At 36.5% G+C, this 14,402-nt stretch overlaps 1 protein-coding gene across 1 annotated transcript in view; it reads left to right on the top strand.

Annotated features, from left to right (window-relative positions):
* The window catches only part of UTRN (utrophin), a 526,271-nt gene that overhangs the window by 495,383 nt on the left and 16,486 nt on the right, over positions 1–14,402 (top strand). Inside the window, 4 exon segments of the mRNA XM_020972489.2 lie at positions 4,339–4,404; positions 10,483–10,641; positions 11,086–11,329; positions 12,900–12,996. Coding sequence (XP_020828148.1) covers positions 4,339–4,404; positions 10,483–10,641; positions 11,086–11,329; positions 12,900–12,996 — 566 coding nt within the window.

Genomic DNA, 14,402 nt, shown 5'->3' with positions numbered 1-14,402 from the left:
ATGTATGATTCATCTGGAAGGCTTCAAGGAAATAGGTTTGAGTTAAATCTTAAACAAAGTGTAATATTTGGCTGGATTGGGTGAAGGAAGATGGATTTTTTTTTAATTTAAAGGAAAAATAATAAGTGAATCTTTTCATACTTATTTTTCTTTCACGATTATTCAATAAGGAAATGTCAGTAATAAGAACAGTTCATCATTGTTGGACAAACTTGATTCTCTGTTTGAGAATCCTTGATTCTTTAGTGTATAAGTTCTTAACTTAGGGTCTGTATACTTGGCTCTTCTTATATATATTTTGATAATATTTCAGTATAATTGGTTTCCTTTATAATCCTATGCATTTTATTTCATATGTTTGAAAGCATTGTTCTGAGTAGTAGTCTACAGGCTTTACCAGATTACCAAAGGGTAACAGAAAACAGAAAAGATGAAAAACTCCTGCTCAGTTCATGATAAATTTTTTTTGAAGTATGTGTTCTATGTAGTTCACTTCATAGGACCATAGATATAAAGCTGGAAGAATCCTCAGAAACCATACGTCTAATACAATCATCTAGTTCTTTTATAGATGGTAATATTAAGGATCAGTGAAATTAAGCGACTTGCCCAGTCACTGAGATTGTAAAGTGTCAGAGAAAGTATTTGAACCCAGAACCTCCAACTCCAGAGCCAGTGCTCTTTCCACTGTACTGAGCAAGCTTGCTCCCTCAATTTTTGGTAAGTCATTGAATCATTACATTTCCAATTTGTAAGGGGACTTAGAAGTCACCTAGTCTAACACACCACTCAGTGCAAAAATCTCCTCTCTAGTGTCTCTGATGGGTGATCAGCCTGTTTTGGCTTACGCCCTTTCAATGATAAGAAATTCAATATAAAGCAACCCATTCCACTTTTTGAAAGAAAACTCACATGGTTACAAAATCCATCCTTATACTATATTCAAATATACCTATCCCTAATTAATTTACCCTAATTCTGTTCCCTGGAGCTTCACAAAGTAAAGCTACTATTTCCAAATATTTAGACACAGCTACCATTACCTTCATCCCCCCAAAAACAAACAAACAAACAAACAAACAAAAAACTTCTCTTCTTCAGACTGAATATCCCCAAGTCGTTTGGTCATTGTTTATCTGCTACAGTGTCCTCATCCTGAACATCCTGGTCACTTATCCCCAGACGCACTACAGTCTCTCAGATTCCTTGCTTTAAAATATTCTTCCCTGAACTGAACTCATGGAAATACTTCAGATGAAGTCCAATAAAAGTACAGTCTTGTATATACTAACCCTTTTTTGTTAAATTACATCTTTTAGTGAAGTGTTCCTTTATCTGTTCAGCTAGGATTTCATAAATATCTACTTTGTAGGAGGTTCTGAGCCAAATATCAGAATAGCTACAGACATATCAGATAAGACACTGTCTCTGCTTTTACAGAGATTATGGTCTAGTGGTGAGAGATGATACCTATATAAATAATGATAATACAGAAATATTTCATAAGTCCAGTGCTTGGTGAGGCCTCAAGAGAAGAAAATACCATTACTGATTGTGGAAACTGATGAACTTTTGTGGAAGGACATCTTGTATCTGAATTTTAAAGGTCTGGTCTGAACCTGTGCTTTTATTGGAGTAAGGAATTCCCTCTTCCCCAGTAAATCAAAGCCTGCTTTGAAATTTAAATCTTAGGAGAGTTGCCTGAGGCACTAGGAGGTTAAGAGGCTTGCCATGGCACAGCCAGAATGTGTTAGACGTGAGACTTCAACCCAGGTCTTTCTGACCAGAGGTCGATTGCTCTGCTGCTTCTCTTTAGGGGGAAAGAGAGGATATAAAAGAGTGAAAAGGGGATCCTTACCACAGAGAACAAAGTCACACAGGTGGAAAAGTATAGAGCTTGAATGGGAGGAAGGAGAAGGTCATAAGCATTTATTAAGCATCTCCTATGTGCCAAGCACTCTGCTAAATGCTTTATAAATATTATTCATTTGATTCTCACATTAATATAATGGATGGACCTACCTGGGAGGCAGGTGCTATCACGATCTCCATTTTACATTTGAAGTAACTGAGGGAAACAAATCAAATGACTTTGCAAGGTAGTTCAATTTGGCTAAATGTGAAGGAGAATAAAATATGAAGTAAGACCCAGAATAGTTGGTAGGAAAAACTCCTTTTTTTGGGGGGGGGGAGAAGCTATGTCACACTGTTGCTACAGTCAACTTCTTACTCCACTGTTTGTTTGTTTTTTCAGTTGAATCACTGTTAGGCTTTCCCCTCCAGCATTTGTATAATTGGCCCTTTTAACCTACTTTGGTGTTTTACATTTAATTCTAGTCACTTGTATCTTGTTGGTTTCATACCATCATTCTAAGCAGGACATTCTTTGAGTCCTGATTCTGTTGTTCAGTGTAACCAGAAGAAGTTCAGAGATAATATTTCTTCATATTTCTCAGAAAAATAAAATCCACTCTTCACCTTTCACAGATGTGGTCACATAGGTATTTGACATCAGCCCTTTGTGGTCAAATGGTGTCTGTGTTTTTTCATACAGTCTCTAATGAATATTCAAATTTTAGACCTGTAATGCACACTGAACACCTATTTGGCTAGAGTAGCAACTCAGATCATCTCCAACTTAATTCTTGTTAAAATGTAATTCTGTAGATTGTTGTCAAGTCAAACTTGACTTGAACTCCATAACATGGTCCAGTTAAATGTCGAGAATTCCAGTTTCTTTAAGGGGTAATAACTTTCAGTGTGAGTAAGTTCTGTACTAGCCAATGCAAAAGCTTTTGGCGAACATTGCTTTCTTGGTATAAAACCAATCCTGGTCCCTCTATGATCTATGATAATAAGGTTATCTGGTCTAACTCCCCCATTTTATAATTGAGGAAATTCAAGTCCAGAGAATTGAGTGACTTGTCCAAAGTCACATTGAACTGTGAGAAACAGTAGACTTAGATCTACAGAAGGCAATGCTCTCCAAATGGTGCCAAATTCAAGCCAGGTTGTCCTTTTTTATACTTCTCCTACAGGTGAGATCATTGGGAGGCTTGATAGCATAATTCTTTTTAAAATATCCAGTTATAGCACCAGATCTTAAAAACAATCTTTTCACTATAAAAAATTCTTCAAAATATGGCCTAGTGGTAAACTCCCATCTTTTGGGGTCTGTGTGCTCCCTCTCTACTCAGGCCCTATATCAGCCACATACTTAAGTAGGTGCCCTGAAGCACTGTCTTCTGTTGACTGATAGTTCACACCAGCATCTTCCACCTCATCTGTTACTATCAGTAGTATTTCGTTTTGGTCTTTCTGTGTTTTTCCAAGTACAATGAAATATCTAGGTACATCAACATTTGCAAGTATTTCATATCACCAGATACTTTTTGCATTTTCTGTTGAAATAGCTGGCATTTATATAGGGTTGTAAGATTTGTAGAGCACTTCACAAATTTCATCTCAATTTATCCTCATAGCTACTCTGGCAGGTAGGTGCTGTTATTATCACCATTTTACAGGTAAAAGTGTTGGATGCCTTACTAATCCCCTGGGTTGTTCAGTTATACTGGCAACATCTTATTGGGAAGATGATGACCTTCTTATTCTTTTCTTCTGTCATGGGTATTTTAAAGTGGCTGCTGTGCAGTTCCAAGGTTGAAACCCATTGGCTGCTGAGCAGACAATCCAAGGCCTCTTGAACTCATGGTATACTAACCACATGTTCAAAGTCAGATAATCCAAACAGTCCTCATCTTTCTAGTCATCTTCCATACCCATACCACTAGACTTTCAGGCCACAGCTATCCTGCCATCATACAGGTCCACATGGGTTGCCTAGACTTAGGAGGTTACTACCATTTTCCTCTCATCACACCCCAGCTCATACCTATAATTATCCAATTCTGTTTCTCATCCTTCACAAAACTTTCCCTAGAACTTGAGTCAGCTTTTTCATATGCTTCAACTCCTTTACAATTTTCTGGGAATTTAACTCCAAAAAAGAAAAAGAAATATGTATGTGGTTATGATCCTTTATGAAAGAGTATTAACTGACATTTACGTAGAGCTTCTAGGGTTAAAAAGCACTTTACATGCATTATCTCTCTTGATTCAATACAACTCTGAGAATCGGTAAGCATTTTAAAAATGTGTTACAGTCTTGCCATTTTAACAGCCAAGTATTAGAAATTTATTTTATGTGAATTACAAGTAATTTTGAAGTCTTGCCTTTTATTGTGGGTAATAAGAATCACTCTAATCAGTGAATGTGTCCAAGTAAAATGAGCATAATTTCTTAACCCTATTTTTAATGTCCTCATTCTCATTTTTCAGACTGGCACAGTTGGAAAGGACTGTTGGTTCCATCCTCACAGAAGGCACTTCTACCATAGGAATTGCGTAAGTAAATCATGTAATTAGAGCTGATGGGAAAGGCTATTTCATTTGATTATGGCTGTCTGAAGCAATCTTCAATGATTGTGGCTCTGAATTTTGATCCCAATCAAAGCAGATAAGTGAGGTTGCTAAAAAAAAAAAAGTCTGCATAAATTTTATGCTTTTGAGCCATAATGGGATAAATTGCCTACATTTATTTATTTGATATGCCATTTATGCTAAATAAATTACCTTACATTTATCAACATTTCTACCTAAAGAAATTAGGTTACTTCAGTTAGAGTAAAAGGTGGACTCATTCCACTTGTCTACTCTTTCTCATTTGGCCCAGTTAATTTAAGAAATGTCATCAAGTGATTGTATGTGCATTCCTGTAACAACTCAGACTCGTATTTTCTCCAAATTTCCTGACCTTTAATAACTCATGTCCCACAAAAATAGTTTACGTGAACATACCTCTTCTATACTGCAAGCTTCTCTTACCCACTAAGAACTGGAAAAGCTGCATTATATTAGAATGGAGGTTATTTATATGACAAAGATAAATTTTAAAATATTTCTCCTACTTTCCCTATTACTTGATTTTAGACTTTTTTGATTTGCAGGGGTTTTTTGGGGGCGGGGGGTCTTCATTCCTCCATCCCACCCACTCCCAAAAAATCACTTTCGTTTATTAAAACTCTTGAGCATGAGAGATGCCCATAAATGATTTGAATTGCAGTTCTATAGTTTCTCTTCATTTGCTTGGAAGAACTTGCAACTTCAGTCTTCTTTGAGGTTGGAACTTATAAAGAAGTCATAAAGCTGACATCTATTCCTAAAATCTTTTTTTTACTGGAAGTGAAATGTTTGAGAGCAATATAATTTGATAGATACTCTGAGCTTTGAACATAACATTCTACCCAGTAACTGTTTAAATTTTTTAGAATCCCAGTGACATGACATGAAATGTGTAGGAACTCCCCATTAACTTTTAGTCACAAGACTAATTTAAAATAATATAGCATCAATTTATACTGTATAACCAATAAAAGATCTTCTCCTCTGTGTGAAACTATAATAATTCATTTTTATTATGTTATTTGTTGCTTACCATATCCAAAACCTATCTATTTTTTTCTTTGAAAAAAATATCTATGGTGTAAAGAAAGCCTTGAGGTTTCTCTGTAGTGTACAAGGTTCTGAATTTTTTCATTCCTTTATCCTGATTCATCTACCTGTACATAATCAGTCTCTACCAGCATCTCAGAACAAGCATCAGATTTAATAAGAAGCTAGAAGAAAGAATAAAAGTAAGGAAAAAGATGTGGCACACAATTGAAACAGTTCAATCTTGAATCGATTAAAGAATATTGATAATGAAAAATGGGAAATTCATAGCAGAAATTGTATCAATCACCAGCTATAATAATTTTATACAGAAATTTAACCCATCTAAGTCAGTTGCCTTAACAAGGAGACCTAAAAAGCACCTTAGTCAGCAAGCATTTCATGTTGTTGCCAGAAAAGAAAGGTGGCAGCCAATGATTTAGAACATGAACTTACCTTTCACATCTCATTAAGAAGAATGATGGATGAGTGTTGAGCAACATCATCTTGTGAAGCAGAGAACATCCATGGAAGGTAAAACCAGCGTTTAATAGGTTTGACTGGAAAGCGAATCATCCTGAGAGCATTTAAGGATGCAGAGAGGAGTGCAGCAAAGAAAAAGATAAATGGAAGAGATTTGCAAACATTTTTATAGCAAATTGTTTTCATCATAAATGACAGTAAAGCTACTTCGTTTGGACTCTGAAGTCAAAGTCTCAGATGTGCTTTTAGGGGAGGCAGAGATGGCACTAAAAGAACAAAGACTGGAAAAACCACCTTACTGGATCAAGTACATAGAAGAAATCCATGAGAGATGACACAATTATAAGATCATTAAAGGACTGATTCACATGGTATCTGAAGGAAAACATGCCAAATGTGTGGCAAAATTATCAGACCTTATTAATACCTAAAAAAGATGATCAAAAGAACATCAAAAACTTCCAGGCTATTTTCCCATCTGTACAAAATCTTTAAGAGACTCTTCTGTAATTCACAAATCAAGGGCATCCTCAATGAGAGTATTAGTTAAGCAGATTTTCACAACTGACTAAAAGATTTAAAGAATTTGAGATTTCACAGTACTTGTTTGTTGGTTATGAAGAAGCATTTTATTCATTTGAGCAAAATATTCCTTAAAGTCTTTCTTCCAACCAGTGTCTCTCAATGCATCATAGGAGCATTCAACATTCCTTGAAACATATAACAACAGAAATAATCCAATTGAACAACCATCTGACCATAAACATTAGCTAAGACATGCCTAAAACAGGAAGATGCATGCTTACCAAAGGAATTTGTCACTGAAATGGAGTTCCAGTACAGCATCCACTCCCCAAAAAAAGATTCCCTATGAACAGTGAGGTCTTCTAGATATACTTATTTGCATGTAACATTATGCTAGTTGCATCAGGTCTTGAAAATATCTTGCAGAAATGGCCATATCCATGTTCATGACCAATATCCATACCAATTCTAGGGTCAACCCTGATCATCCACATAGGATAAACCAAGTAGATGAAGAATATTTATTTCCCGGATTGGCACGCAGGTGTAAGAACATCCTATAGAGCAGGGCTTCTTAAACTTTCTCTCCTTGCGACCCCTTTTTTGTGTCTCAGCAGCATTTGTTGGCAGGTATGCCATCAGTGCAAAGTTTGCGTGTTTTGTGTTCAGAACCAAGTTGTACAATGCAACACGGGGAAGCATTGTGAAAAACACCTCGGATTCATTATGCATTTGATTTTTAATTAATTTTTCATCATTGCGTGTTCAGAAACAGATTGTTGTCAGATTTTTCACCAACCCACTGTCACAGCTCACAGTTTAAGAAGCGCTGCAACAGAGCTTGTCCATCAGCATGTATACTTAGGACAAGGTAATGAATTCAGTCCAGAATTTAACATGGGCTGATTGCCTTCAGGAAATTACAAAACTCCTTTAATGACCACAAGCTTCTTGTAGAAATGAAGACCACTTTTTAAATTCCAGTATTCTCTTGATAAAGGTGTATGACTCTGAGATATAGAACATAAGTCTTCAAAGAACTGAAAATGAGTATCACAGAGAGGTCAGTGGAAAGGTATTTGATGAGCATGTTGCAACATAATATCAGTGAGAAACTTCAGACAACAGGAGTAATAAAAGATATCAGTAGAGAAATATGTGACAGGAAAAGAAGATGGGCCAATCATGTAGTGAGTCAGGGATGATAATTAGTCAGACCTACTGCTCTTCTAGTTAGTCTTCTCCTGAGATTGGGAAAAAGCAAGAAAGGTCTTCAGCATTTTGTGTAAACCCTACTATGGTGACCTAATAGGAAGACGTGGGTGAGAGTTGCTCAGAATTAGTCAATGAGTAGGTTCAAGGAAACATATAGAATCCATAAATAAAATCCCTTATCCTTTTAAATATTCACATACTTATGCGTTGGGATATAATGACTTCTAAGTCAATATAAACTTATAACACAGACTCTTTGGGATTTTCAAAAATACACATTAACATTAGCATCATTATGTGTCCAAAGAACTCCATATTCTTAAATATATTGCTATCCTCTGACGTTATCTCTAGCCCCACTGATTTGGGTGCTACCTTGAACAATACAAATGGGAACATGTTTATGTTTGCCCATTACTCATGTCTTCCTATAAATGCTGCACAGATGATCCACTTAACATCTTGAGGTTCTTCTGCCTATTTTGACAGAAGGGATATTAATAAAGCATGATCTAGCAAGCTGTATCTCATAGCAGACATTCTGATAAATATGCACCTATTTTCCACTATTTTTGTTTCATTCTATAAATTACAAATGTTGCTCAAATTTAGTATTTCATGTAATAAAATTCATAAAATTTACATGTATGTTGACAAAGAAAGGGCTTGTTGTGCAAACTTCTAAACAAGAATGTACTGTTTTAGAATAACTTTATCGACATCCATTTGTATGTAATGAATATACTAATTACTAATACACTGTTATATTTATTATATGACCCTGAAGATTCTCTGCTTATCAGTCTTTTCCTTAATAGTTTGGATTAGGTGTGCACTTTCAAGGAATAGTTATATCTCCTTTTAAAATTCTCTTAAATCATTGTTTTCATTTCTTTCGGTTGTCCTGCCTCTAATTTGTCTGAATTAGTGAAGTTTTACTGTATAGAAATATGTGGCCATTTTTCTTCTGAACTTTTTGAGGGTGTCAGAGCAGCAAATGATTTTCTACAGTACAATAGCTACAATTTTCAGGCACCATTTGATCTTAAATTCCTACCTTCATCTCCTCACCTGGGACCCAGGGGCAAAATCCTTTATCTTCTTTAAAAAAAAAAGATTTAAAAATTAATTCAGTCACTTTTATTGGCTTGACAGAGATGTGTACAAGTATTAAAGCCAAAACAAATATATTAAATGATTCTGTTGGAATTTCAGCTACTCACCCCTGTTGCTTTTTATTTTTTTAATTTATAAGTAATAGCACACTGTGCTATTAAAGTTTCATTGGTGTTTTTTATTTTAAACCAAGGTCATTTTCCAATCTACTACTACTCCCACTGAACCCTCCTTTTAATAAGGAAAAAACCCTCCTTTTAATAATAAAATATCTTTGCTTTTTTTTTCAATGTAAAGTGATGAAAATTTGCTCAGATCCCTTCAAGAAGAATCTCTTTGCTCTAGCTATTCAAAGAAAGTATTGGGAGAGGGTGGGTGGGGCAGTATTTGACTTTTATTTCAGAGCAGAATTAAGTATTATTACTTTGTACTTTGCACATTTTTGTCTAGGTTTAATCAGTCCTCTTTACTTCCACTGAGTTGTGGTTCAGCCCTTCTTGGCCTCCTTCTTTCTTGCCATCTTTTCCTTCCTCACTGGCAGTATGATAATGTACTAGACCTGATATCAAGTAAGCTGGGTTCCATGACACTGCCCAAGCCACTGTGGCTAGAGACAAGTTGCTTAACCTCACAAAGCCTTCATTTCTTCTTCTGTAATACTTGGAACAACTCCTCAAGGACTACATCAACATTACCATCATGATAGTCATTTCCCTCCTTCTCTTAAGTCATCATCTTCCTGACCAGTTGATCCACTAAGGAACATACAGACTTGTGGGGAGAGGACATAGCATATATAGCAATTGCTGCCCCTAATAAAGGTACTTAAGCCTTCAACTGGAAATTGGAAAAGAAAAAGAACTTGAAATGATTAGTAAGAAAGATAAATTAAAATTATTAACTTCCAAAGTAGCTGCCAAAATAACTTTCCAAAAGTATAGGTCTGACCATGTCATTCTTCCATTCAATAATATTCGGAAGCTCCCTATGGCTTCCAAGTAATTTTAACCTCTTAAGTAAAACCTTGCTTAATTGAGGTCTTCTCGTAGTGAATTGAACAGTATAATTTTTAAATTCAAATTAAAAATGTGAACACATGAGATTGATAGGTAGGATTATTTTTCCTCGCTTTTATTTGTGTTTTATTACTTTTAATGGGAGATAGTTAATTAAAATCAAAATTCCCAATCTTTAAAAAAAAACCTGCAAAGATATCATCCTCTAAGTTTTGAAATAAAAATCCTATTTCAAAACCAGCCTTTTCTCAGTCCACCATATTTTTATCCTCTTTTCAAAAATCATCTTTTTATTCTCTTTAAGTATAACAGCGTCCATTATCTTATTTTAATTGTTTAGAACTTCATGCCCTGAAAGATTTTTTTCCTCATGTGTATATAAAACAGGATCATCTGTTCATTTTTGAGTTTGTAAGACGTATCTACTAGAACCAAATGAGCCAGAAAACGTGGATATGTTTAGTACATGTACACTTCCTGCTTTGTGAATTTGTGCTTAGCTCTTCAAAGGAGAATTATAGAGGAGGTTAGACTTCAAGGCAGACTTGGCCAAGCTGTCAGACTGATCATCTCTGTGTAATCTTTACAGCCAACACACTTACATGAGCTTCTGCTTTTGTTGCTTTTGTTACCCTAGAGGGGATGAACATTCACTCATCCTCCGGTATTGTCAGGCACTGGGAGGAGAGCCCCCTGTGAGTCAACTTCAGAGTCCAACGCAGATCTTGAAATCAGTGGAAAGAAAGGAAAGGGCAGAACTGGAGCAGACCATTGCCAACTTGGAGGAAGAACAAAGGTAGGTATGCCTTGCCAAGGCTAAATCTTCCCGGTGGAAAGGAGTTTAAAGAAAAAAAAAGACCTTTCAATACCTCGGACTTCATTTATGAACCTGATGCCCATTTTCTGTTCTTATTCACTAAACAAGAAATTAGTATCAGGCAGTGAAACTGGTTTTGTAGGGAAGAGTCATACTGGGAAGCTGACTGCTGTTTATGGTGCCATTTGTAGGTGAAATTATAAAGTTGATTACAGAACAAGGTGGTTTGCTCAGAGCAGCACTTTTAGTTCCATGGTTCTTATTCAATTCAAATGTCTAAGGCCGTCTTGGCATGAGCTCCTTGGGACCCATAGGCATATTTAATCGAAAAGATTTGTAGAATTAGGAGGCGGGCGATAAGACAACTTATGTACACTGATATCAAATGAAATTCCTTTTCATCTTTCTCTGTGTCGGTGTTAGGATCCTACAATCAGAATATGACAGGTTAAAGGAACAACACCTTCAATCGACACTGAGCCCCCCCAGTTCACCTCCAGATTCCACCATAGCTCCTCATCACACTGCTGAAGACTCAGAGCTCATAGCAGAAGCAAAGCTCCTTAGGGAGCACAAAGGTCGCCTGGAGGCCAGAATGCAGATTTTGGAAGATCACAATAAACAGCTGGAGTCTCAGCTTCAGCGACTCCGACAGCTGCTTGAACAGGTATAGCATGCAGCCTCCCAGCCCCCAAAAGATACAGAGCCCTTGTCCGTATAAAACAATTTGACTTTGACTTTCAAAAATGTATTTAAAATGCTTTTGAGATCTCTTTCACTAAATGAACTCATGCATACTGTATTCAACAGAGGAAACACTATTTCTATATTTTTTCTGAAAGAATAATGATGAGAAGGGAGTTTGTATGGATCATTTATTTGCTGCTGGCAAATGAGGAAATTTTGTTAATCTAGGAGGGAATTTGGAAATTCTTCAGGCAGCTAGGTGGTGCGGTGGTTAGAGGACTGGACCAGGAGTGAGCAAGAACTGAGTTCAAATTCCACCTCAGACACTTACTAGCTGTGTGACCCTGCCTCAGTTTCCTTATCTGTAAAATAGGGAAAGCACCTACCTTCCAGGGTTGTTGTAAGGATCAAATGAAATAATAATTGTAAAACACTTAGCGCAACACCTGTGCTACATAAATGTTAGCAGCTGTTGTTATTCTTACTATCATATGCTTAAGTGTAAAGTGGAGGTAATATTAACACCTGTGTCCAAGGGTTATTGTAAAGATTGAATGGGATAATATAGGCAAAGCTCTTAGCACAGTTTCTGGAATATTTTGTTGTTGTTGAGTCATTTCAGTTGTATCCAATTCTTTGTGACCCCCATTTGGGTTTTTTTGTCAAAGATAGTGGTGTAGTTTGCCATTTCCTTCTCCAGCTCATTTTATAGATGAAGAAACTGAGGCAAACAAGGTCAAGTGACTTGCCCAGGGTCACAGAGTCAGTAAGTGTTTGAAGCCCAGATTTGATCTCAAGATGAGTCTTACTGACTATAGGCCTGGCACTCTATCCGCTGTGCCACCTAACTGCCCAAGGCAGGCATATAGTAGGTGCTATTTGAATGGTAGCTGCAGTAATAATAATAATGGTGATGGTATAGCACAAAAAGGCTTTCCAGTCCTAGATTGAAACCTTGACCTAAGCATGCTCTGTAACTCGCACACCCAACCTCACACCCCATTTTATAGATAAAGCAACCAAAGCCCCAGAAGTGAATTGATGTACTCTAGGCCAAGCAGTAAGTATTAGAACCAGAATTTCAATCCACATTCTCTGATTGCAAATCCCCTTCAGATTCCTAGTCTATAAAATAATGCTTGAAGTACCTGTCTCACAGCTGTGAGGAAAGTGCTTTGTGAAAAAGAGAAGGGCTATCTAAATGTGAGTTACTATTAGAAGACTTTTATACACTAGAGACACATGGGATACAAAAGAACTGTATGGTCCTTCTCTACCCCTATGGTGCATATTTGGTGAACAAGATAGTATTGTGTGCACCATTGAGACTAAGGAAGGCTGCGATGGACTGATATAAAAAAGGCACAAAAAGATGATTCTATGATCCTATGTATTAAGTTGTTGCAGGTGAGTTTAGCACTGTAAAAATGAGTTTCAAAAATCAGGGCTGAGGTTTATAGCCATTTATTTTAAAATTTTTAAATGATAACTTTTTTTAATTATATTGCTTTATTCTCTGAATCATGGTGGTGTTTTGGATTCTGTTGTAGCCTGAATCGAATGCTAAGATCAATGGAGTCACCCCTTCGTCATCGTCACAGCATTCAACACTGGACCAAGATAACAGCTCTCAATTGCAAACAACAGGTTAGTGTTATCACAGCTCCTGCAAAAGGGGCACACCAATTGATGAGTATGGATATGGATAATGATGATTTTAACATAGTAGGCATCTGTTGGAGACTTCAGGTAAGAGAAGTTTTGTATATGCTACAGTAAACATAAAGCTCATGTAACAGTACAGAAAAGTAGGATGTTGTTTAACAGGCTGTTGGCTTGCTTTGTAGCATGTAGCCAGTTTCCTCTGGGCATCTATCCTGAATTTATGTCTTTATTTCAAGGTCTGTTCCCTTAATCTATGGGGACAAAATAAGTCACTTATTTTGTTGTTTAACTCTTTAATATTCTGAAAGAAGGGACTTTTTTGCCTTAAGCAATAGCTTGAGGGCAAAAAATAACATGGATGTCTAAGATTGATTCTTACTTGCTGTGTGTTCCTGAGCTAGTAATTTATTGGCTAGGTAGTATGGTGGATAGAGTGCCAGCCAAGAATAAGAAAAATCTGAATTCAAATCTGGCCTCAGATACTTACTAGCTGTATGACACTGGGCAAGTCATTTAACCTCTGTTTTCCTCAGGTTCTCAACCTCCCTCCCAGGGTTGTTGTGAGGATCAAATTAGATAATATTTGTAAAGCACTTAGCCCCAGTAGCTGGCACATAGTAGCTACTATATAAGTGCTAGCTATCACCATCATGGTGGGTTTTGTTGTTATATTACTATTTATGGGTCCCAGATTCTTAATCTGTAAAATGAGGTGGTTGTACTAGGGGGCCCCTCCTGCTCTAGATGTGATGCTTTGATTTATTGCTCTATGAGAAGTAAATATCTATTGATTTTCCTTCTAAAATATAATTTTCCCACACATTCATAGATGCATAATAAATAGTATGGGAAAAATAGAGATGCCTCTGTGACTGCCTCTCATACTCTGTAGCTGATATACTCACTAGGCCTTTTCCTCCAGTCTGCCTGCAGCCAGTTAGTTGGTGAAAGTATAGTCAAAATACTGGCCAGGTTGTAGGTTTGTTCCCTTGACAGGCCAGTTAGAATTTCCCAAAGAGTCAACCCTGAGCCATCCTAGGCCGCTATGTCAGTAATATGTACAATTGGTCTTGGGTCAGGGTAAGGAAGGAAGTCGGGATGACCTATTCCCAGCTTCGGAATAAAATTGTAAATCATGACTATTTGTGTGTGCTTAGGAATGTCATCTTTGTATAGAAAAAGGAAGTCTCTCCCTCCCAAAAGGTATCACATTTAAAGGCTAGTAGAATTTAAGATTTATCAATATTCAGAGCATTAAAAATAGCAGTACAATGTAGTATGAAAGACACTAACTAGTACTTAAAATTACTTACTTATTTTATTGGGGGTTTTTTACATTAAAAGAAGAGCTAATGAAATAACTTTATTATTTTACATACTTATTTTAA

The sequence above is a fragment of the Phascolarctos cinereus genome, unplaced genomic scaffold (genome assembly GCF_003287225.1).
Source record: "Phascolarctos cinereus isolate Bilbo 61053 unplaced genomic scaffold, phaCin_HiC Scaffold_5;HRSCAF=322, whole genome shotgun sequence".
Classification (NCBI taxonomy): domain Eukaryota; kingdom Metazoa; phylum Chordata; class Mammalia; order Diprotodontia; family Phascolarctidae; genus Phascolarctos; species Phascolarctos cinereus.
This window is presented reverse-complemented; position numbering and strand designations above follow the sequence as displayed.